Raw genomic sequence first — 23,144 nt, 5'->3', positions numbered from 1 at the left:
CAGATTTTCTTCAACATCAGCACCATAGTGTGTGGTTTTGGGTGTCTAAAATCTTTTATTTAACAAATCAGAAATTACATTCATTACAAAAACAACAACACACTCTCTCTCACACACACACACATACACACACACTCAGTAAATATCTCGCAATGAGGTGATGTGGAGCTTTTTCGACAGCTCCTCAGCGGTAGTTGGCCTCCAGGGATGGAAGCGCACAGTTCGTTTCTGTGACAACAGCAGGAAGCCATTAGACTCAAAGCGCCCTGCGACGTCTTCCACATCCAGCCACACAAACACTGCAACAGCATCACACTGAAGAGTGAAGGCAAACACATCCCCATCCTGCTCCACGGAAGCCTGGAAACAGAAACAGCCACCACAGACGACGGACATGGTGATTATGTGTTTGAGGTCTCCACTTACCCATCTTCCACTTGTTTTATAACGTCTGATGATGTCAGCCACCATTTTCGATTGGCTGCCAAGTTCTGAGGTTCAAACTAAGATCTCATGTGTATCATATACAGGGCTAAATTGTGGGAGTAGCAGGATTAATACTGACAACTAAATGAACCTAAAGAAGAACCTAGAACCTAAATGGCCATGGGTCACCAATTTTGACACTGGAGCGCCAAGTAATAGATCATAATAAAGCACAGAGAGGTTGTCCTCACATTAATGCTGAATATGTTTATCTATGTTTCTCACTCTGCATGTGTGTGTGTGTGTGCGTGTGCGCGTGCCTGCGTGCCTGCGTGCGTGCGTGTGTGTGTGCCTTACTTTGATGTTGACTGGCAGCAGTCCTGAATCCTTTAGTGAGGTGAGGAACAGGTGACTGGTAGGGCCATGCTGACTGTTGGGGTTAGCAGATTCACGGAGGTCGAAGGTCACCAAACAGGATTGGCGACTGCATTTCCCACAGTCCCGCAATAGGGCGGGAACAGAATATTGCATCATCAACACGGCCCCACCCCCCTTCAGCATGGACGGGTCAGACACTTTAGTGCACACAGGAGTCAGACTGCTCCACTGATAGACTGTAACCTACACACACACACACACACACACACACACACACACACACACACATACACACACACATGCACACAGCATAAGAAGTTGTAAGATATTGACTCCACTTTACTTTCCACAGTTGCACTGCAGCTTTAAACAACACAATACATACATTATATACATACATTATATTGGAAATGCCATTTTATGCTAACACTATTGTTCCAAAGCTATTGATAATCAGGTTCACACAAGCAAACAAACACACACAATGTGAGAGGTGCCCTTACCATGACAGTGAGGTTAAGGTCTGTGCTGAGATCTGAGACGCCGTAGATCTTGAGGGTGTCGTTTTCCTCAAAGCCCACTGCTAGGACTGGGGAGAAAAAGTCTACAGCCAGGTGATGGAGCATCTTCCACTTACCACCAAATTCTACACACAGACAGACAAAACAAATACATGATGTACACATACTTGTCATACATGGGGTCTCCATCTAGGATTGCCTTTCTCATGCTGTACCTGAGAAAGCAATTGTGTAAAATGTCTCACACAAATCACATTGAATAAAGGCAACAGAATTACAGCTATTGTTGACTAACATAGTGGTTTGTTGTTGTTGTGGTTGTTGTTGTTGTTAGACACTAACCAATTGAGGACCAAGATGGCCCCTGCCAGATGTCGTTGAGCTGCCAGTAGAGGGCGCCCATAGTGTTCCCCTCGCCGTTGATGATCTCTGAGCGGCTGCGTCTGTAGAACTCCGTCTGCATCTTTATACATTGCGCCTGCATCACCTGCAGACATCAACCAGTGCTTGCATTATTGTGCACGTCTGTGAGTGTATGGTTAAGAGTACTTGCATTTATGTGTGTGTGTGTGTATGTGTATCCAATCCATGGATCTGTGTATGAATGTGTATGTGTGAGAGTATGACAAAGAGACAGCGAGAGAGTGTGTGAATATGTGTGTGTATGTGTGAGAAAGTAAAGTAAAATTGATCTATGTATCTATATAACTCATTTCTTGGCATGGTGAGAGACAGCAAGAGAAAAAGACTGTGAGAAAGTGTGAGTTTGTGTGTGATGCGTGTGTATGTGTGTGTGTGTGTGTGTGTGTGTGTGAGTGTGTGTGAGAGAGAGAGAGAGAGAGAGAGAGAGAGAGAGAGAGAGAGAGAGAGTTTGTGTGTGTGCGTGTGTACCTGTGTGTACCTGTGTGATGTAGAGGTTGTCCCTGTACTGCTTCAGAGCGTCGGTGCTGTTGGGCAGGATGTAATGCAGTGCTGCCTGCAGGAGCATCTCAGAGTTCCCCATCTCATGGTGCTGCCTGTGCTCTGAGAAACTGCTCACGTAGTCCCAGTCATCAGGTTTGGACACCTGACACACACAGACACACACACACACACACACACAATGTAATAACTCAATTATACCTCAAGCATAACTTCAAATCAATACAAACAGGTCAACTATGCTCTACGTGCTTTTTCTCTAAAGTGTAACGAGTGTGGCCTACATATACTGGATATCTGTGTGTATGTAGACATCTCATAGGGCGCCTCTCATTCGTCTTTTTATATATCCTCCCTTCCTTCCTCTGTCCTCGTTCCCACTGATCTAGATAAAGAATGATGGGGCGGCAACAATGGGATAGTCTATCCAGTGTTAGTTATCGATCAGTGGGAACGAGCCTGGAGGACCGAGCAGCGAGGAGAGAGGTTGAGAAGGGGCCATAGCTTACCTTGCTAAGAGTAGAAAAGGAAGGCCAGGACTGGAAGCCGTACTCGGAGGCAAAGCGTGTGCGTGGGAACTGCCTCCAGTCCCAGCAGTCTCTCAGGTAGCTGTAGAAGTGTGTGTCACCGTAGTGGGGGTCGTAGGGGTTCTGGGCGACGAAGCCCTCCTTCTCAGACTCTGCCCCATTTGTGGGGCTTGATACCAGGAAGGGTCGGGTCGAGTCCTCCTGATAGACATCAACAACACCACTACCATTGTCATGATGATCAAAACCATCATCATCATCATCAACAACAACAACAACAACAACATCATCTATATAATGTAACAACATAAACATCACCACCACCATCACCATCACTACCATCATGATGATCATAATAATCAAACAAGCAACAACAACACCTACATGGTGTAACTACATAAACATTATGAAGAGTTCAGAAGCAGAACCCTCTAAATCCGTATTTTCTTTGAAATTAGCATTTTTTTCAGGCTCCTATAGGTTCTTGCCTACAAATCAATATTTTAGACCAGGAAAAGAGTGGTATTCAGCGGGTTTTATGAAACTGAATTATTTGATCAACATACTGTATACTTTGTGTGGAGAGCATTCACCATGGTTATCTACATTTTAGACAGAGGTGGTGTTTACAGGGTTTTGAATCTGAACTCTTCATATGCGCTCTCTTTGTCTTACAATGTCTACCTTGTTTACAATAGCACGGATGTTTTCCACATAGAGGGTCACATAGTCCTTCACATATTTTGGTCGCTCCGCAACAGGAATGCCGAACCAGTCAGTTGCTATGGCAGCCTCATTCTCATTATTGCCACTCCACACAATGATAGATGGGTGAGACTTCAACCGCCTGACCTAAGACAAGAAAAATGGGTGAAATTATTGTTCATACTGTGTACATCTGTCTAAAAACATAAGCAAGAATGAGTGCGTGTGAGTCAGTGTATGTGTGTGTGTGTGTGTGTGTGTGTGTGTGTGTGTGTACCTGCTGGACAACCTCCTCCCTCACTGTCTCAATGAAGTCCTGCTCCGTTGGGTACAGAGCACAGGCAAACATAAAATCTTGCCACACCTGTAAACACACAGACATACAAATGAAAACAAGGCAAGTGTAACATAGTCTAAACACAAAAATAAACACTTAAAAATGTAATTCCATAAATGCTTGATTGCAAACAGTTGAGAATCATTAACCCCAATATCATGTTGTCATGTCACATTGAAATACAGACCTAAGGCCATCATTCTACACACCTAAATCTATCTCAACTCACTCCCTCCCTACCCCTTCAGTGTACAGGCTTTACAAAGCTCCACTTCCTTATTGTTTCACACACTACTGATGCATCATGTATGTTCACTTTTTAACTCCTTGTTTTGGTCCTTGACGTGAAGTATCCATGGTTACCATGATGCCCAGCTCATCACACAGGCTGTAGAATGTGTCCTGCTCGTAGACTCCGCCTCCCCAAACTCTCAGTGCATTCATGTTCGCATCTACAGCCGACTGTAGAAGGTTCCTCAGCCTACACACACACATAAACAAATTTACACATAAACAAACATAAACACACACACACACACACAAATAGAATGTGCTCTGTGCATGAGCTCAACACTGAAAGGAGTCAAAGTTAAGTGTTGGCATTAAGTTACTCACATATCAGGAGTCACAAGGTCCTGAAAGGCATGTGCAGGGATCCAGTTGGAACCCTTCAGGAAGATCGGTCGGCCATTGACCCGGAAGTAGAAACTCAAGCCCGGGGAGGAGGGGATGGGCTCCTGTACCAGCTCCACGGTTCTGAATGCCACCTTCACATACACACACACACACACACACACACACACACTCTAAGAATTACACATACAGAAGAATACACTGCACTCACACAAACTGCTTAGAAAGTAATGTATACCGGTACTGTAATTAAACAGAGCTGAATTATACTACTGTACTAAACTCGAAGAGGAACTGAAAAATAACAATTCAGTACTTCAGCCTCACCTTTGTCTCAGTGTGGAAAGTAACCCCAGATTCTGTTCTGCCCTCCATGAATAGAAGATATTGAGTCTGCTGTCCATGACCATTCGGCCACCACAGGTCAACGGAGACATTCTACAAACATGGATACAGACATAAGAAATTATAATAGGCCAAAGGTACATTTCAAAGGATTTCCCAAATTCATAAACACACATACACAATACACACAATGTCACTCTTTGATTATGTTGCTGGCTTACTGAAAGAATCTGAAGATGGAGAGACTGCCTGGGTTGGTCTGGTTTGATTGACAGCTGGAAACTCTGAAAGACCTTCAGCTCTGGCAGCACCAATGTAAAACACCCAACTGTTGCCACGACAACTTCGAAGGACAGCTCTACCTCCACATTCCAGCATGAGAGAGAGGAATCTGTAAGACAGCATTAAACCAGAGACGGTTGAGAAAGGTTCTAAAGGATCTTTGATTAAACCATGTTTCTCTGTTCTTGTGAACTTTCTAACCTTTGTGAAACGTCATCAATCACAGACTGAGAGAATACAGAAGAGACTGGGATTATGACAGATCGAGAGTTAAGCACGCCTACACCATGTCAACCTCCACTTAACTCCGCCAATATGGGATACATCAGTATTTTATTTCAACAGTTTGTTTCCTTTGTTTCATATAGAACTAGAGAAAGTAATTCCAGGGAATTACGAGTGCATGAAAATGCAAACATTTCTGTTCAGGACGCACAGGAAACAGTTGAACAGGATCTGTAGTCTTATTAGAGCCAGACTGTATGCTTAAAGCCTGAGGGAGAGAGAGTTCTAGCATAGGATTCTAATTGCCATTGTGATGTCATAATCGCAATGTTAAGTCTAGGGGGAAATTTTAATAGTTTTTATTTAATCGTTCAAAAAGTATAAAAGTTACAAAGTTGAAAAATACATAGCTGAAGTCACCTAAGTAAGACCTACGCAGCGCAGTTTGAATGAAGTTTCTACGTTAAACGGTATATCTATATCTATCTATATATCTAATTGGCTCCCAGAATCCTGCAATTTGATTGGCTCCTAGAATCCTGCTATCTGATTGGCTCCCAGAATCCTGCGATTTGATTGGCTCCCAGAATCCTGCAATCTGATTGGCTGTTGGAATCCTGCAATCTGATTGGCCCCCAGAATCCTGCAATTTGATTGGCTCCCAGAATCCTGCAATCTGATTGGCTGTTGGAATCCTGCAAATCTGATTGGCTCCCAGAATCCTGCAATCTGATTGGCTGTTGGAATCCTGCAATCTGATTGGCCCCCAGAATCCTGCAATCTGATTGGCTGTTGGAATCCTGCAATCTGATTGGCTGTTGGAATCCTACAATCTGATTGGCTCCCAGAGTCCTGCAATGAACTGGTTATGTGTGCTAAATTATAGCTCAGAACTCAGGTTTCAGTCTTTCGGAATTAACCCTAATAAACGACCCTGTTGTGTCAAATGGGCTTTGGTTAGCCTCAGACTCACTCACTATGAGGCTGCGCAGCTAATGCTAGTCATAGCTATGCTAGTTAGCCAAGGACTAGCCTACCATGCCCGTGAAGTAGCTGGTTGTTGGTATCCAACATGGCGGCGCAATGTTAAGTCTATGGAGAAATTTTTAAGTTTTCAATTCATAGTTCAAAAAGTATAAAAGTTACAAAGTTGAAAAATACATAGCTGAAGTCACATAAGTAAGATCTACGCGACTTTGAATTAAGTTTCTACATTAAACGGTTGAAGCTGAATTGGACGCACAAAAAGCGTTAGAAGAAGAATAATAATCGCCTATAATAAGAAGAAACCAGATAACAGTAGAGTAATAATAATTGCCTATAATAAGAAGAAACCGGATAACACTCTAATAATAATTGCCTATAATAAGAAGAAACCGGATAACAGTAGAGTGCATTTTCATGCACTCTAATAACATTATTTGTAAATTCCCAAAATTTGCATGCATTTCTATGTGTGCTTACATTCTATGTACAGTACATGCTTATTCGCTTTCAGCACTTGTCTTGACGACATTAAGGACATGTTTATGTCAACGTTATCTGGAACGACCCTTCTTTGTGTCTACTTCTGCAAATGTGTGTGTCTGGGAGTGCACGTGACAGACAGACAAACTGTCCATACCCCACACAGTGCTGGCTACGGAACTCTGCAATCTGATGAAGTTAAAGGCTTGCAGCTCGACCCCTCTCAGACCCTGTGTTGGAAATGAAGGACCCCAGTCCCAGCTGAAAGAGCACTGGGCCTAAACAGACATGCGCACACACACACACACACACACACACACACACACACAGACACAAAATGTCACTAACATCATTGTGAGTCACACTATCATGTATATAACATGATAGAATTTCAATTCATGTAGAATTTCAATACTTATAAATGCTTATGAGTACATGACAATAAACTTTGAACTGTCATAAATAACTACAGTAAGTGGTTGGAGTGAGTCTGCGGTGCGGTTGTTTCTCAGGACCTTTCTGATGAAGTTGACATGGCACTCTCCTTTCTGCACCGGGGGAGGGCATGCAGGCGGGACTTTGTACGCTGAGTGGGCGTGGTCTCTCTGTGCTGCGTAGGTCACTGCTGCCATAAAACTCACCACTAAAATATTGTCATTTCCCACCAGGAGACCTCCAACCTCAAACTCCTAAACACAGACCACAGACACATAGACACGCTGTTACAATATGTTGCCTCTATCCCTCTTAAGCATTCACACATATTCAAACTCGCTCTCTCTTTTTTTCTCTCTCTCTCTCTCACACACACACACACACACACACACACACACACTCACTCACATTCTTTCTCTCTCTCTTTCTCTCTCTCACACACACACACACACTCTCACACACACACACACACACACACACACACACACACACACACACACACACACACACACACACACACACACACACCTGATGAGGCATGACTTACATATGACCGAAACATGTTATCCGTGGTGCCAATAGTAACTCCATTGAGAGTGATGGTGGACACTGTGTCAACTCCATCAAACACCAAAACTGCTCTCTTCATCCGTCTGAGGACACAACTCAGTGAAATCACTTACATGTATGTAAAGTTAAGTTAAGCTGGAGTTATGATTTGTACAAATAAGCAAGTTGCCATACCTGGTCGCATGTGGTACTGTGAATGCAAGACTGTACGTCCAGTTTTCTAGAGAAATCCATCTGTAGTCAAGGTCATTGAACCTGTAGTAGGGGTCCTACATGAAATGCAACAACACCTGTTTACTTCTTTGCATTGCATGATTGCCACACATTGTCAAGAAAAGGTTGCATTCTCTATTTTTACATTAGGACTCTTGTGACACATAGCCTATGTGACACCTTTGTGTACATTGAGACACAAAGGCTGTGCAGAACATCCTATGGTAACTTTTTTGTCTTCACCCATTACCTGAATCAAGTTCTGCTTCTGTAGGGCGGTGTGGACGCATCCTGGTACTTCCGCAGGTAAGTTGAACGAACCGTTATTGTTGCGCAGTATCCATTTTCCGTTCAGACTCTGGGTCTCCACTTCAGTGCCCTGCTCATCAACAACGTCTGTCCTTGAGTGTCTACACGAAGCGAACGTGATTAAAAAGTAGTTTATGAAGGCAAACAACACTACTTTTCTTTGCACTGAGGCCATGGTTAGTCAACATCGCTTATTTACGACATCGATCCCACCACATCTGTTTAGCAGCAGCAGATTGAATATTTCAGTCATAAAAGACACTCATTTGGAGATTAATTAAGCAACAGAACGAGCCGAGGAGGAACGTAAAAGGCATGTTAATCTCTCGCGCTCAACTCAAAGTTTACTTCCTGGTTGTGCATCATATGACATGTCAACATGCAGGTCAGCTGACATGGTGTGAGTTCTAAAACATGGAAAGCTATGGAGCCCCTGAAAGGTCCTAGATAGTAGTGATATGTGTTTTCTTCAGAGGTACTTTTGCTTATAGATTTCTTTGTAAACATCTTCTGTCCTATTTGCATAACTTTTTTTGTTAAAGTACTTTTTAAATGTCTTATAAAAACCACTCTAAGCGCCATTGAAATTCCTGGTCTGGTTTGTCCAATACCAGTATGTTAAAATCTATACTAATATTCTTATGCGATATACCACATAAGTATTGACACTCTTAATCTTCACAGTTTTTTGCTTGTCAAAGAAAACAAGGCACACAGGTCACAAGTGGAACTCTTTAAAAGTCTTCATTAAAACAAAATAACTTGTAAGTACCTATGTACCATTCAACAGGTCCAAGCAAGTATTTTACCTCCCCTTAGGTTAACAAATTCATTTACAATATATTGCTATTGGTGAGGCTCATCCATCACTTTTCCACGAACACATAATTGGTACCACACACACACTCGTACCTCCCCTCTGTATACAGTCTCTGAACGTGGACCTGAGAACAAACAGACAAGTATCTCCTAGCAGAATTAATGTCAACAATGCATTTGTTACATCAATACAGAATAATCAGATCTTCAAATGGACAGAGGCGCAAACATAGACATATATACACGTGTATATATATCTATGGGCGCAAACCTTCAGTGTTGTGCAAAGATTCTAGAACAGAGCAAGATGGATCTGTTCTAGAATTTTGGTGTTGTGTATCTGTGCACCCTCTCCGGCTAGACAGACTATGAAAGGCATCAAGGGCAAGGGTCCGACACACTGAACAGAACACAGAAGGTGCCTCTCACGCAGCGTTTATACGTCCTCCCTCGCTCCTCGGGCCTCGATCCTCACTGATCTACATAAAGAATGATGGGGCAGCAACAATGGGATAGTCTATCCCTTCTTCTATCTTTCTTTATGTAGATCAGTGAGGATCGAGGCCCGAGGAGCGAGGGAGGACGTATAAACGCTGCATGAGAGGCACAGAAGTCAATCCTCCATCAAGTAGAAGGGCAGGGTCACACACATCCCAGGCCAAAGTTGGACAGGTGCAGGATCCAGTATGAAAGGATCACAAGAGGTAAAAGGGATCCGCACGCACACCATGTACTGTATCTCCCATTCATAATCGTTTTATGAATTTATTTACTAGTAAGTCTGAGAAAGAGCCAAGAGCTCGAAACGTTAAAGATTATGAATGGGAGCTAAATGGTGTACAGATCGCTTTTCCTCTCCCTAATCTCCATCAAGAGCATACAAACAAGGTAACTTGTTTCCAGTCATATGTTCACAGAAGGAAACACACTATGAGGAAAGGGAAAGGACTAAGTAGGGCTTTTCATATTTGATATTTCATATTCATATGCAACAGACTTGCCAGCTCCAAACATTTATTTAGTATCCTGTTATTGTGTATGCTCACATCCATGGTCAACATTTGTTCGTTAGGTCTACTTTATTAGTAGATTCTGTGTTTGTCCCATCCACTAATCTTTCCAAACCCTGTATTAATGTCAGTGGTCGGCACGGTGATGATGTGGCGCGCCGTTGTTAGGACACTGAGGCACTACCGTCCTCCTGACAGGGTGGAGATGCAGACACCAAGTCCTCCTCCACTCTCTCTCTGTGTGTGTGTGTGTGTGTGTGTCTGTCTCAGGGCACAGTTGCAGTTCTGTGGCAGATCCTGTGCAGCTGTGCAGTGCAGAGGATGCACTAGTTTCTGTGTTGGCTCCAGCGTCCCCACCACACCCCAGGCCTCGTTCTTCACAGCCTTTTTTTTGCAGTTTGAACTTCATCTCCCTCCCTCTTGTTGTGTTTGTTGCTGTTCTACTTCCTGCCCTTTTTCAGAGAATCCCTCCAAGTGGTCGTCTTCTTCTCCAGATGAGGAGTCATTAGGAAGGGTTTCCTGTCGTGGGCTTTGTGGGGCGTCGCCTGCAGCAGTTGTCTGATCGGGCGGAGTTTGTAGTTGTAGTTGATGTTCTTCTTCTCCTTCCTGCACTTCTTCAGAGAAACCCTCTACGACGTCGTCTTCATCTTCTGGGGCGTCGCCTGCAGCAGCTGTTTGATCGGGCGGAGTTTGTTGTTGTTGTTCTTCTTCTTCTCCTTCTTCCTGCTCTTCTTCAGAGAATCCCTCTATGTCGTCGTCTTCTTCTTCTCCAGATGAGGAGTCATCCGGCGGGGCCTCCTGTCGTGGGCTTTCCGGGGTGTCTCCTGCAGCAGCTGTCTGGTCGGGCGGAGCTTGTTTGACAGGCGAGTGGCACATGGGGCACGTCTCCTGGACATACAACCACTTCCTCAAGCAGTTACCATGGAAATAGTGACCACAGTATGTGATCACCGCTGACGACATGTCCTGTGGAGAATATACATTGATAGATTTATCTATTTGCATATTACATATCGACCTTGAGAAATGGAGATCTGTGTGAAAACTCGCCGAATTTCGCCTTTAACAATAAGACACACAACCATCACTGTACTTGTATATAATGATGTAAATGTTTGAATAAAGCAACACTACTGCAATCCTTGGCTGGTGGACATAATGGAGACATGAGTGTGTATGTGTGTGTATGTGTGTGTGTGCGTATGTCCTCACCTGGTAGCAGATGGCGCACACATCGTTGTGGTCCTTCAGCTGCTGCTGGGTGGCGCTGGGCAGCGAGCTGATCTTGCGGGCGGCCTCGCGGCGCAGCAGGAAGTTGTTCCAGCCGGCGCGCGCGCGCAGCCACACGCTGCAGTAGGAGTGCACGATGAGCACCGAGGCGCCCAGCCAGCTCCACTCGCCGAACACGCACTCCCAGGCGCCGTACAGCACCACGCACACGGCCAGCAGGAACTCCAGCGCGCGGCACACGCCGTTGACGTAGTACACCACCTCGTCCAGGCCGCCGATGGCCGTGGACAGGCACACCTCCAGCATGAACAGGCCGTAGATGAGCAGCGTGCCCGTCACCTGGGGAGCAATTAGGTCAACAAGCACAGGTGAGTTTCTCAAGACAGAGGACAATGTCTCACAAGATGAACACTGCTTCATCATTTGGGCATCATCAATGTTGATATGAAGATATGATATGACAATGTGCAATATCTACACATCAATCATTCACTCACATGCGTACAACTACAATGCATTGTAATGTCACTGCCTACTACGCTTGTTTAATCTGTATGCACACAGCATAGCTGTAGTTTGCTTTCTATCTTTACATAAGCACCAGCATTCTAATCATCATCATCATCATCATCATCAATATTCTAATTCCACACAACTATTATAACTATTCAACCCACACATGACATACAAGTTTGATGAGTTACAGGTCGCTTGACCTTTGAACTCACCTGTAGGGAAGTCAGGATGCAGCTGGACAACAGAATGAGGAGCCAGAGGTCCATGACGAAGAACTGAGAGAGTTTGTAGGCCATGAACATGGGCGAGAGCAGCAGGAACACACACATGCTCAGCCCCCGCAAGTGTTTCCATACGCTTCTGATGAGATACAATGAACGGAAAGTTAGCTCTCCTGCAGAGAGAGAGAGACACACACACACACACACACACACACACACACACACACACGAAGGCAGCAAAAGCAGGTCATAACGTCTCAGCAAATCACCTACAGGCTTAGGATGACTCATTCTTCATAGACAGCCACCTTCATACACAGCACTATGAGGAAAGTCTTGCATGTTTTGCTTTGCCAGTGTTACAAAAGCAATACTCTATTTGTTGGAGTACAGCCAGAGACTACCGGAGGTGTGTGTACAGTTTTGAAGGGAACAGAAGGTGTATTTTTTTTTGGTTGGTTTTTGGTTTCGGTGTTGGGCCACCAACCAGCCAGTCAGAAGCTGCTGAGAGATTTGCCAGAAGCAGAACTTGTGAGATTTGCCATTGTGGCACTACTGGGGCAGCAGATCTTGTAATGGCCTAGGACTGCTCATACCGTGCTTGTGTGTGTGTGTGTGTGTGTGTGTGTGTGTGTGTGTGTGTGTGTGTGAGAGAGTGTGCGTGTGTGTGTGTGTGTGTGTGTGTGTGAGAGAGTGTGTGTGTGTGTGTACATGTACCTGTTTCTGCTGGCAGCCAGCGCGAGTACGATGGGCTCAGTAATCTCGATCATGTTCTGCAGGGTGGACGTGAGGATGATGAAGAGGATGATTGACAGGAGGAAGGACCTCTGCACAGGCGCCATGTCCAACAGGCCCGTCTGCAGGGCCAACAGCAGGAGAGTCACGCCCTCAGTCACCCCCCTGTAACACACACACACACACACAGAACCCTTTTACCAACACTGGCAAGCTAACAATAACTCACACATGAAGTCCATTCACCAATATGCAAATTCAACTGTTGCAGCAATTTGACAAGCACTCAATAAACAAAGGATTTTTTTGAGCAGGAATTGAAAACAATGGAACCCAAGTAATCAAACATCAGTACCGCAGCGCAGTGCACTGCACTGCACTCATGTGAGTGCCGGCTTGCAGTGTAGTGGGCTCAAAGCTCCCAACTCATTTCCTTGAGGAGACACAGAGGAGCCCTGACTGACCTGTGCATGACGTTGTGGTTCTGCACGGCTGCATATCCTCCCAGGAAGAACTTGCACAGGTTCATGAGCCCCAGGGCTACGTAAGACACCACACACGCCAGACCCAGCAGAGAATACGGAGTAGAGCAGCACTCGGACACGCTAAACACACACACACACACACACACACACACACACACACACACACAGAATGGTATGCAAGTTATGAGCACTATTTTTAGTATAGGTAGGTAATCTTACTCTGATCTCCAAATCAGTAGTCCACCATTTTATCCTGCTGATTAATATACTTTTATACTTGCTTGCTTTAAATTGTAGTATTTGTAGGTGTTTGTGTAAATTGGTATCAAACGGTGTGAACCTAAATGAAATGTCATTTGACTGTACCTGCTGAGTAGGTACAGCAGCATCCCCTGGTGGCTGGATGTGGGACTGCTGAGTTGGGCAGCAAACAACAGAAACCAGAAGACAGAGAAGAGCAGAGGCACAGAGAAGCTCTGCCACACCGACACACACACAGCAAACAACCTGTATAAGCCCACCACCTGCACAGAGAGAGAGGAGAGAGGGAGAGAGAGAGAGAGAGAGAGAGAGAGAGAGAGAGAGAGAGAAAGAGAGAGAGAGAGAGAGTGAGTCATGGAGACAGAAAGATCAGTGTTGGGCAGTGGGAGTGAGGAGGTGAAATCCCTGCAGTTAACTGCATGTGCATGCATACCACAAACTTCCTGCCAGTGGCTTAAGCCTGTCTCTGCAATAATGCCATTACGTTGTGCTAGGCCTGGAATGCATAAAGTAAAGTTAACTGACTGGCATTTGGCAGAGGCTTCTATCCTAAGCAACACAGAATCGCCGCAGCAGGTTTGTATTTTGAACACAGGCCAACCAACTGTCAGGCAGTGAAGTAACCGCTGCCCTACCACACCCCTACTGTACTTTTGAGCAGGCAGCAGGCCATGCTATCCGCACCCAAATCAGTTACCTGTATCTCTCTGTAGGCAGCCCTCGCCAGCCTGTAGGGCACGAACATGTTGCTCAGCAGGAAAGCGATCACCTGCAGAACGGAAATGACCATGGAGGCCGAGGCCACGGTGTTGACCGTGTCCAGGGGCAGGCAGCAGGCACGGGCCAACAGGGGGAGCAGGTGGGCGGAGAAAAGCCACACCTGACGGGTCCGCATAAGGAACGCACACAGCGTGCACACAATCACCTGACCTACACAGAAAAACGCACGATTTCATTATTAAATGCACAGAGCCTGCACTACACAAATGCATGACAATGTTATATTTCAATGACTTCAGCAGGTGTGTGCTCAACTACATGCATACAGATGCAACAGTGTGTGTGTGTGTGTGTGTTACGTACTTGTAAGAGTTGACACAAAACTATTCAAGGCCTGAGAGTCAAGATACAACGGCCTGTCCAGGCCGTAGCGCACCTCTCCTTGTATATAGTCCCTGTGGGTCAGACAAAGAAATACATACAATGATGATCACTCACCCTGATCGATAACCCACTGCTCAGCAGTGAAAGCCCAAATGCTTTCAAATGTTGATCCAAATCAAGTGCTATATGAGATAAGATTACCTGCAGATATGATGACCCACATAGAGCAGCATAGCCGTAAGCACGTGCAGATACAGCTGAACAATATGACCCAGTGGCAACAGCAGCATCACCAAGCTTAACAGCTGACCTGAACACAAGGCACAAACAGGTCCCAATTTAACAGAGGAGCTGTTCTTTCTCTTTCTTTCTTTTTTCCTCTCTCTCTCACACACACAAACAAACACAACAAAGAAGAATTGTATGAATTGACATTGGCATTAGCTACTTGGCCTTCATAAAACAAGATTTAGCGTAGTAGCTTAGAGTTGTAAAGAAAACACTCACCGACATAATACACGTTCCAGATGACATATTTGTACTTGAACAGCATATCTTCATTTCTGGCCTTTATGTGCTCTGTGAAACTCTCAATGTCGCATTTGAACAGCAGGTCCAGGGCAAATAAACTAGGCACCCGCAAGGCGACGTTCGCCACGTCTTCCAACCAAGGCATTTTTATCAAACAAAAAGCTGCAAATTCTTGACGTGGTAAAGTTAGTTCAAAAAGAAACCGTCACATTTTGGCAAATTATTACGACTTGGGCGCTATTTCTGCTATTGGACTAACCTTATCTCTTCTAACCCCTTGGCGTATTTGAAAATTCATCCACACATTGACTTCTAACGTTAAATACTGTTCTGCCAGTGTTTGATTTCTATAATGGGATAATAAGTCAATGTTATGGCTAAGGTTATGGCTAAACCAACGTTACAAGTAGGCTACACAACAGTAACGTTAGGGCTAGGCAACAACTAAACAACTTGACATTAGGCTAACGTTACTTTCGATATTCCTGCCTCCATTTCTGTCACTTAACAACAGAAACCAACATCCGGTAGTATCGTTAACTTGGAAAAAAGTGAGCTCAACAGGAAGACACCTGCAGTCAGGTCTGCTACAAGGGGACTGAATGAATATCCTATGGCTGTTGATTAAGCAAACGACCTACAATTTGATACCTGTTCATCTGTCCAATTAAAGTGGTCGGCTGCAGCTGCTGCAAGTAGGCTATCCGAATCTATCCAGCCTGACTGGCCATCCGAGTTACATTCTGACATCATTCGCCTGTAAAGGAACAAACGCTTGTCGTCGTCGTCGTGTGGATGGTTTTTGATGGTGTACCCATAGCCGACAAACTACAGGCATTAAGTTCGCACAAATACAAAGACGTTATCGCTTACAACTGAGGAATACGTGAGAATGAACCTCTACAACCGAAGCAAAACAGTGGAGGGACAGGCAGCGTGGCGTTTTCCGGGTGAAACGTCACTTTCAAAGATGTTTAAGAGTCCCTGTTTCAAAATAAAAGGCTTTAACCCCGTTCCTTCTTTTAAAGGGATAGTTCGGATTTTAAGACACGAAGTTTTATGGGTTCCCTGTCAGCAACGTAGTGCATCAGCACTGACTTACCCCCGACAGCGTCCTGTGAGCCGAGATCCAGCCGGTTTTAGATCGTTTTTGATGCTGAAGAAAGTAGTCCGGCAAGTTTCTGGGGTCACGAAAGTAAAGTGTTTTTCTTCTCAAAACCATATGCGTTCAACAGAGTGATATATTTGCACCACAAAAACGTTGTCCAGGAAAAATTCAAACCTCGTTATCACTTACTTATTTTTCGCGATTCCTATCACTGCGCGCTACTGACAGCTGGACAACGTTTTTGTGGTGCAAATATATCACACTGTTGAACGCATATGGTTTTGAGAAGAAAAACACTTTACTTTCGTGACCCCAGAAACTTGCTGAAGAAAATAGTCCGGCATCAAAAACGATCAAAAACCGGCTGGATCTCGGCTCACAGGACGCTGTCGGGGGTAAGTCAGTGCTGATGCACTACGTTGCTGACAGGGAACCCATACAACTTCGTGTCTTAAAATCCGAACTATCCCTTTTTAAGCTGTTTTTGTCATTTTCTGTCTTTTACGGTCTGTGGTCATTGTTTGGGGTTAGGTCATGGTTCTGGATTTTCTTGGCTTGGCCCCACCTGACTAGTATCTCCGTTCATTTTCATTCCACCAAGATAGTCTGGCCTATAGACCCCTTCAGTTCACAACGGATAAACATTTGGAGTGGCGTGACGTCAGTGGCGGCAGAAAAGTTAGACGGTAATTGAAAAGCACTAGTAATGCGGCTAAAATTAGTCCGTAATTAACCTTTGATGAAATGGCTAACGATATAAAACAGTATGTACATACACTCAGTGTATGGGATTGGGAGGATTATTTGAAAAAACTTTGAAAAAACGTACGTTATCAGGTGGGATCATTCTGACAGATCCCCATTCTAAGTGAATGGAAAGAACACGTAGCAAGATTGCCCTCCGTTGAATGGCCAGATATTTATAATTACGTTATTGAAAAACCGAGCGTATACAGTAAGGAGAAGTGGCGGGTGTATAGATCATTGGATAGGGTGAGATAAGGTAAATTGGGACATCAGGTAAAATGGGACAAAGTTGGTTTTAGACCTTTATCTCTTTAAATATTAGCTGCCAATCAGAAAACATGTCATTATATTGTCACTACATATGTCCTTTACCAAATAAAATCATTTTGATTGGTCTAAAGTATCACAAATGGGAGGTGCCAAGATTAAAAACATCAGTGGACCCAATAATTGCAAGGAAAGCCCCATGGCAAGTCGATTCTGTCTTAATGATCATAAGGATATTGTAGTTGAAACAAAAACAATATTATACAAAACTCTCATGAAATGTATGCTATTTCATGAGAGGTTTAAATTAATATCAAAACTTTTGGGCTATGTCCTTTACTTTTTAAGGAAAATGAATTTTAGTGACTTTGGTGTGCATCAGGCAAATTGGGACAAAAAAATCAGCTAAAATGGGACACTTTTACATTACATTTGCCATTAGCGTTAAGGTGTTAGCATATTAGCCGCATATTAGCCTTTTCACACTCAAAGTAGGCCCATACACTCACACACACTTACACACACTTGCACGCTTGTGCTTGTGCACACACGCACCCACACACACACACATCTGAACACTATCATTAAATGATTAAAAAATACAAATAAACATTGTCATTATACTACAATTTGTTGCACATTTTTCAATTCTAAACTGACTGTCCCATTTTACCTGACCGAGTGTCCCATTTTACCTGAACACTTTCTTGGTCTGAGGTATGGTGTCTTGTGGTCTTTGAAGGTTAATATCTTTAAAAATATTATATTTGGAAGCATATTTTCTGCACAGAAATGTTGCTAAGACTCATATGAAGTGATAAAAGTCTTCACTTTCACCCTGTTTGGCATTTTAAATAGTTTTATTTGTGATCTACCAAAAAGTGTCCCAATTTACCTTATCTCACCCTATATAACTATGTCCCAAATGGTCATGTCTAAGATTTACAATACAATGACATATCGGATGAGTTTAGCGTTGTCGCTGATGGCAGTTGATGGTTTTTTTTTTTTTTTTTTTTTTTTTTTTAAATCAATTTATTGAAACAATTTGAGAATACAAATCATCACAGCTACCTTCCGGTAAAGATTAACCAAAGCTTAATGGAAGATATAGATGAAACAGGTTCAACAGTAATACAGTAGGCTACATAAAAATGAGATATGAAATCAAAGTACAATAAAGGAAAAAAAAAAAGAAAGAAAGAAAGAAAGAAAGAAAGACATGGCAATATTAATCCTCTTTACATAATGTATGATACAGTTTCAAAGTTTTCTCACTTTTTTACAAAATATCAAATTTAAAGTTTGCATAGCCTATAAACATCAAATTCACATATAAAGGCTTTCACATGTGGGGGCTTTTTCATATGTCTACATTTATGTATATGAAATTTTCCTAATAAAATAAACAGGTTTAATACAAATTCAACATTAGGATCTGAATGTTTAAAGTACAAGATAACACTCTTATGTGTTATTTCAACGATTTCATTAATATTGATTAATATATATCTCTCTAAACCAACCCAAAATTTAGCAGAGTGCTTGCAGCTGAAAAACAAATGAGACAATGATTCAGGCTCTGTATTGCAAAAGGAACATTTATCTTCTATATCAAGAAATTTAGAGAGATGTACATTGGTAAAGTAAATGTTGTGAAGAATCCTAATATGAACTTCTTTTATTTTATTATTAATGCAATATTTGTGTGGTAACAACCAGGCTGTTTGCCACCAAATGTCTGAAAATGTGATGCTCCAGTATGATTTTCCTCTAGGTGAAATTTTCCTTTTTTCATAAAGTGTATTACGTATATGTTTGTTGTTGCATTTTGAGTCAAAGATATTGATACCATTAATCATCAGAGGAGGATTGAGTCTCAATGATTCCTGATAACTTAGGTGGCATTTCATCAAGAAGGATAGGCCCACAGGAATAGCTTTGAAAACATTGTTATACTCTCTACTTGTAATCGGGAACGATTTGGTATAAAGAAAGCGTTCATAACTCAGCAGTGTTCCATCAGTTTCAAAAAGATCATTAACATAAATAATACCTTTATCAATCCAATTTTGCTTAAAGATTTGTTACCTACTGTTATATTTTCGTTATTCCATATAATTGTTTTGTGAGGTGAAAAGTTATGAGAGTAACATAACTTCCAAGCTAAGAGAGTTTTATCGGGAGTTTGGCGAGACTATAATTACAAGAAAGCAAGAAGTGAAGACCTCCTTGCATCATAAAGATATTGTATGGAATAAAAAACCAAATAGATTGTGGAGCTTTGAGACATTCTTTTAACCATTTAATCTTAAAAGTATTATTTAAATCAATGAAATTTAACAATTCAAATCCACCTTCTTTTCTGGGTCCTGACAAAATATCTTCTTTTAGTAAGTGTTTCTTATTTTTCCAAGTGAAATTAACAAGCATTTTGTTGATATCTTTAAGGGTTGAATCCTGAACAAACAAAGAAAGAGCAGGATACACCAGTCTAGAAATACCTTCAGCTTTGGATAACAGAATTCTTCCCTGAATAGATAGATCACGTTGAAGCCATATATTCATTACATTTTGCGCCTTCTTAATTCTTGGAAGGAAGTTAATCTGTTGTCTTGTAACAATGTCTTGTGTCACATCAATGCCCAAGTACTTTATTGATTTCCTGACCGGTATATTACATATGCTTTTCTCTTCAGTGTCATGCAATGCTAAAATTTCACATATACCAATGTTAAGATATAACCCAGATGCCTTGGAAAATTCATTTATCAGTCCTATGACTGGTCCAATTTGATATTTATCTTTTAGAAACAAAGCAGTATCATCCGCCAGTTGTGTTATTCGTATTTCTCTTTGAAATATAGATAGACCTTTTATATCACGACTATTAGCAACCTTTAATGAGAGGAGTTCTGCAGCTATCAAAAAAAGAAAAGGTGAGATTGGGCAGCCTTGACGAACAGTTCTGTTGACAGGGAATCTTTGGGAAGTTGTTGGGTAGATCATTATATTACTATTGATATCTTTGTAAAGCATTTTAACAACTGATATAAAGTAATCTCCAAATCCCAACATCTCCAAAGCTTTAAATATGAAAGGATGTTCTACTGTGTCAAATGCTTTATAAAAGTCAAGAAAAACGATAACTGACTCTGAATTCACATGGTCGGAATAATCAAGCAAATCCAAAACCAATCTAATATTGTTGCTTATGTGGCGGTTATTCATGAAGCCTGTTTGAGTTTCGCTTATAATTTCTCCAAGGTCTCTTTTCAAACGTTTAGCAAAAATGAGTGCAAAGATTTTATAATCAATATTGAGAAGTGTGATTGGCCTCCAGTTATCTAGATACAGAGTATCTTTGTTTGGTTTGGGTATCAAATTAATCAGTCCTTGTTTCATTGTTGTTGCCATTTCCTTATTGTCAATACATTCTTTATACATGTTCATAAGAGGAGATTCAATAATATCCCAGAAAAATATATAAAACTCGGTGGATAAACCATCTATTCCTGGAGATTTACCAGATTTCATATGTTTTAGAGCTTCAGCCAATTCAGCATTTGAGATGGGTTGGTCGCAATTCATTCTAAAATGGTCTGAGATGGTGGGTATATGTCCTCTAATACTGTTTAAAAATTCTTCACATTGTTCATTTTCAAATTTGGAATTATAAAGCTCTCTGTAAAAAGAACTAACATAATCAGCTATGTCTTTAGGATTAGTATTGAGATTATCGTTTATTTTTAATGCTGAAATACTATTTCTTTTACGATTACGTTTTTCTAATGCAAAAAAATAACTGGAGTTCTTTTCACCATTTTCTAACCATCTTGCCCTTGATCGAATGAAGGCACCTTTAGCTGCATTAACATACATTTAATCTATTTCGTTTTGGAGCTGCATTAATTTTGCTTGTTCAGAGTCTGACAGATTATCCTTACTCAACAAAGGTTGCAAATTATCCATAATTTCTCTTTCTCTTTGAATACTGGCCTTTTTTTATTTCTTTACTGCGCTTAATAGCAATTTCTCTTACTTTAAATTTAAAGAATTCCCATTTCTGTATAGCCTACTGTTTAATTCATTACTATTAAAAATGTCTTGTGCCATTAGATTAATTGAAGATTGAAAATCCTTATCATTAATCAAGTTGTTATTTAACTTCCAATATCCTTTTATGTTTTTAGCAATAGTCTTGGAACCAGTCAATATGGTCAGATAAAGGGGCATAAGAGTGAGACACTTCAGAAACATACTGCAGGCAAGATGTAGAGATCAACCATAAATCTATTCTAGATTGATGAGTGCACCTGGCATTACACCAAGTATATTCTTTACTGTCAGGGTTAAAGAACCGCCAAACATCAGCTAGAGCTAGCTTTTCACTTAAATAAAGAGTGGGTTTGAAAAGTCGATTCTGTGATGTTCTTTCTGGGATCCTATCCATTAAATCATTGGGAGCATCATTAAAGTCACCTCCTATAACCCAATATGCATTTTGGTATTTTACATGTATACTCAGCAACGTAGAATGGATCTGAGTGAACATGACTTTAGCCAGAGCTACATTGTTGTGACCATATACATTACATAGTATGAAAAGGGAGTTATCAAGTTTAATAACAGAAATGATCCATCTACCCTCATTGGAGTTTATTGTTTATAATATGTCACCTGAGAATCTGTTAAACATAATCGCGACACCTGCTGACTGATGTGAAGCATGACAAAAATAAATCTGATCTCCCCATTGACCTTTCCAAAATTTACTATCTTTTTCGCATGAGTGAGTTTCTTGTAAAAAAATAATATTAGCATTTATTTTCCTAGTAAAGAGGAATATTGCTTTACGCTTGATATTATTCCGTATACCTCTGACATTAAGTGAAACAATTTTTAATGAGTTGAACTTAAAATCTGCCATGAGAAACTAAAAAGAAAACACTAAATAAGGCACTGTGTTTGAAAACAGAGGAAAAAAAATAGATAATAGGATTGCTTCTGCAAAAACCTCAAAGGATGTGGAAGAACTAAGGAGTAAAGGGCACCGGTACATACAACCTTAACTATACCAAGATGCATATAAAGTAATAGCCTAAAATAAAACAGGCTATTCATTGGAGCTAATCAATTTAACAGATCAACTTATCAGACTTATCAACTGAACATATAAGTCCATTACCATATTAACCAACCTGCATGAGTCTAACAAGACTACACATGAATAACGAATGAAGGAAGTAGAAAGCCTAAGGTTGTTCAAGCAGGCTCCTTGATTGTTTCAGCAGTAAATCTTTTCCCTTTGATGATGACATCAGGTCCTCGCCAGGCCGTCTTTTTTCCATCCTTGCGTGCCTTGTCAACGAGAGGCCAAAGTTTATTACGACACTGTCTCTCCCAGTATGTCAGATCCTCAGCCACTCGCAAGTGGTTCTCTGACAACACTTTGGCCTTCAGTGAACCTCTCCATATTTTCTGCCTGAAGGTGCGTACAGTGCTTGAAGTGGGAAAAAATAAGTGCAGGAACTCTAATTTTCCAACATTTGACATTTGTACGGTGAAAAAAAATCAAGTCTTTAGGAGGTGTTGGTTGAAAAACTTTTTTAATTTAATAATTTTTTCAAGCACTAACCTATAGGCCTAATTTACTTTTTTCTAATTCACAAATGGAATATGAAAACCATTAAAACAACACGAACCAGACCAGTGTGATAGCCACCTGTAGGCCTAACAATATACTGGGCTAAGGGCCCTAGAACCAGAAACCTTTGGGCTGAAGGCCCAGAAGAAGAAAACTGTGAAATAGGCTG

The 23,144-nt window shown here is 41.8% G+C and overlaps 2 protein-coding genes across 2 annotated transcripts; both read right to left on the bottom strand.

Annotated features, from left to right (window-relative positions):
* Window positions 1–39: 39 nt before the first annotated feature.
* manba (mannosidase, beta A, lysosomal) lies at window positions 40–8,636 on the bottom strand. The gene is made up of 17 exons (XM_062522599.1): window positions 8,236–8,636; window positions 7,947–8,041; window positions 7,750–7,855; window positions 7,283–7,456; window positions 6,925–7,045; window positions 5,015–5,184; window positions 4,776–4,886; window positions 4,431–4,582; window positions 4,179–4,296; window positions 3,756–3,842; window positions 3,458–3,625; window positions 2,756–2,974; window positions 2,227–2,391; window positions 1,668–1,812; window positions 1,308–1,450; window positions 784–1,047; window positions 40–360 (listed from the first exon to the last, which is right to left on the bottom strand). Exons 1-17 carry the CDS (start codon window positions 8,467–8,469, stop codon window positions 136–138), a joined length of 2,697 nt encoding a protein of 898 aa, XP_062378583.1. The 5' UTR covers window positions 8,470–8,636; the 3' UTR covers window positions 40–135.
* A 1,042-nt stretch (window positions 8,637–9,678) lies between these two features.
* Window positions 9,679–16,137, bottom strand: zmp:0000000662 (RING finger protein 145). Its single transcript, XM_062522600.1, has 10 exons — window positions 15,183–16,137; window positions 14,877–14,985; window positions 14,655–14,746; window positions 14,269–14,501; window positions 13,677–13,834; window positions 13,290–13,430; window positions 12,808–12,990; window positions 12,082–12,229; window positions 11,336–11,692; window positions 9,679–11,089 (listed from the first exon to the last, which is right to left on the bottom strand). Exons 1-10 carry the CDS (start codon window positions 15,349–15,351, stop codon window positions 10,529–10,531), a joined length of 2,151 nt encoding a protein of 716 aa, XP_062378584.1. The 5' UTR covers window positions 15,352–16,137; the 3' UTR covers window positions 9,679–10,528.
* Between the last annotated feature and the right edge of the window lie 7,007 nt (window positions 16,138–23,144).

This window comes from Sardina pilchardus, chromosome 20 (genome assembly GCF_963854185.1).
Source record: "Sardina pilchardus chromosome 20, fSarPil1.1, whole genome shotgun sequence".
Classification (NCBI taxonomy): Eukaryota; Metazoa; Chordata; class Actinopteri; order Clupeiformes; family Clupeidae; genus Sardina; species Sardina pilchardus.
This window is presented reverse-complemented; position numbering and strand designations above follow the sequence as displayed.

Excerpts from the sequence above, each read along its gene's own strand:
- manba (XM_062522599.1), bottom strand. The coding sequence starts at position 8,469 with ATGGCCTCAGTGCAAAGAAAAGTAGTGTTGTTTGCCTTCATAAACTAC. Across the intron at positions 5,185-6,924 it reads CGTAGCCAGCACTGTGTGGG|ATTCCTCTCTCTCATGCTGG; the intron begins GTATGGACAGTT and ends GCTGTCTTACAG. Across the intron at positions 2,392-2,755 it reads CCTTTTCTACTCTTAGCAAG|GTGTCCAAACCTGATGACTG; the intron begins GTAAGCTATGGC and ends TGTGTGTGTCAG.
- zmp:0000000662 (XM_062522600.1), bottom strand. The coding sequence starts at position 15,351 with ATGCCTTGGTTGGAAGACGTGGCGAACGTCGCCTTGCGGGTGCCTAGT. Across the intron at positions 14,747-14,876 it reads GTGGGTCATCATATCTGCAG|GGACTATATACAAGGAGAGG; the intron begins GTAATCTTATCT and ends TCTGACCCACAG. Across the intron at positions 12,230-12,807 it reads CTGGCTGCCAGCAGAAACAG|AAGCGTATGGAAACACTTGC; the intron begins GTACATGTACAC and ends GTATCTCATCAG.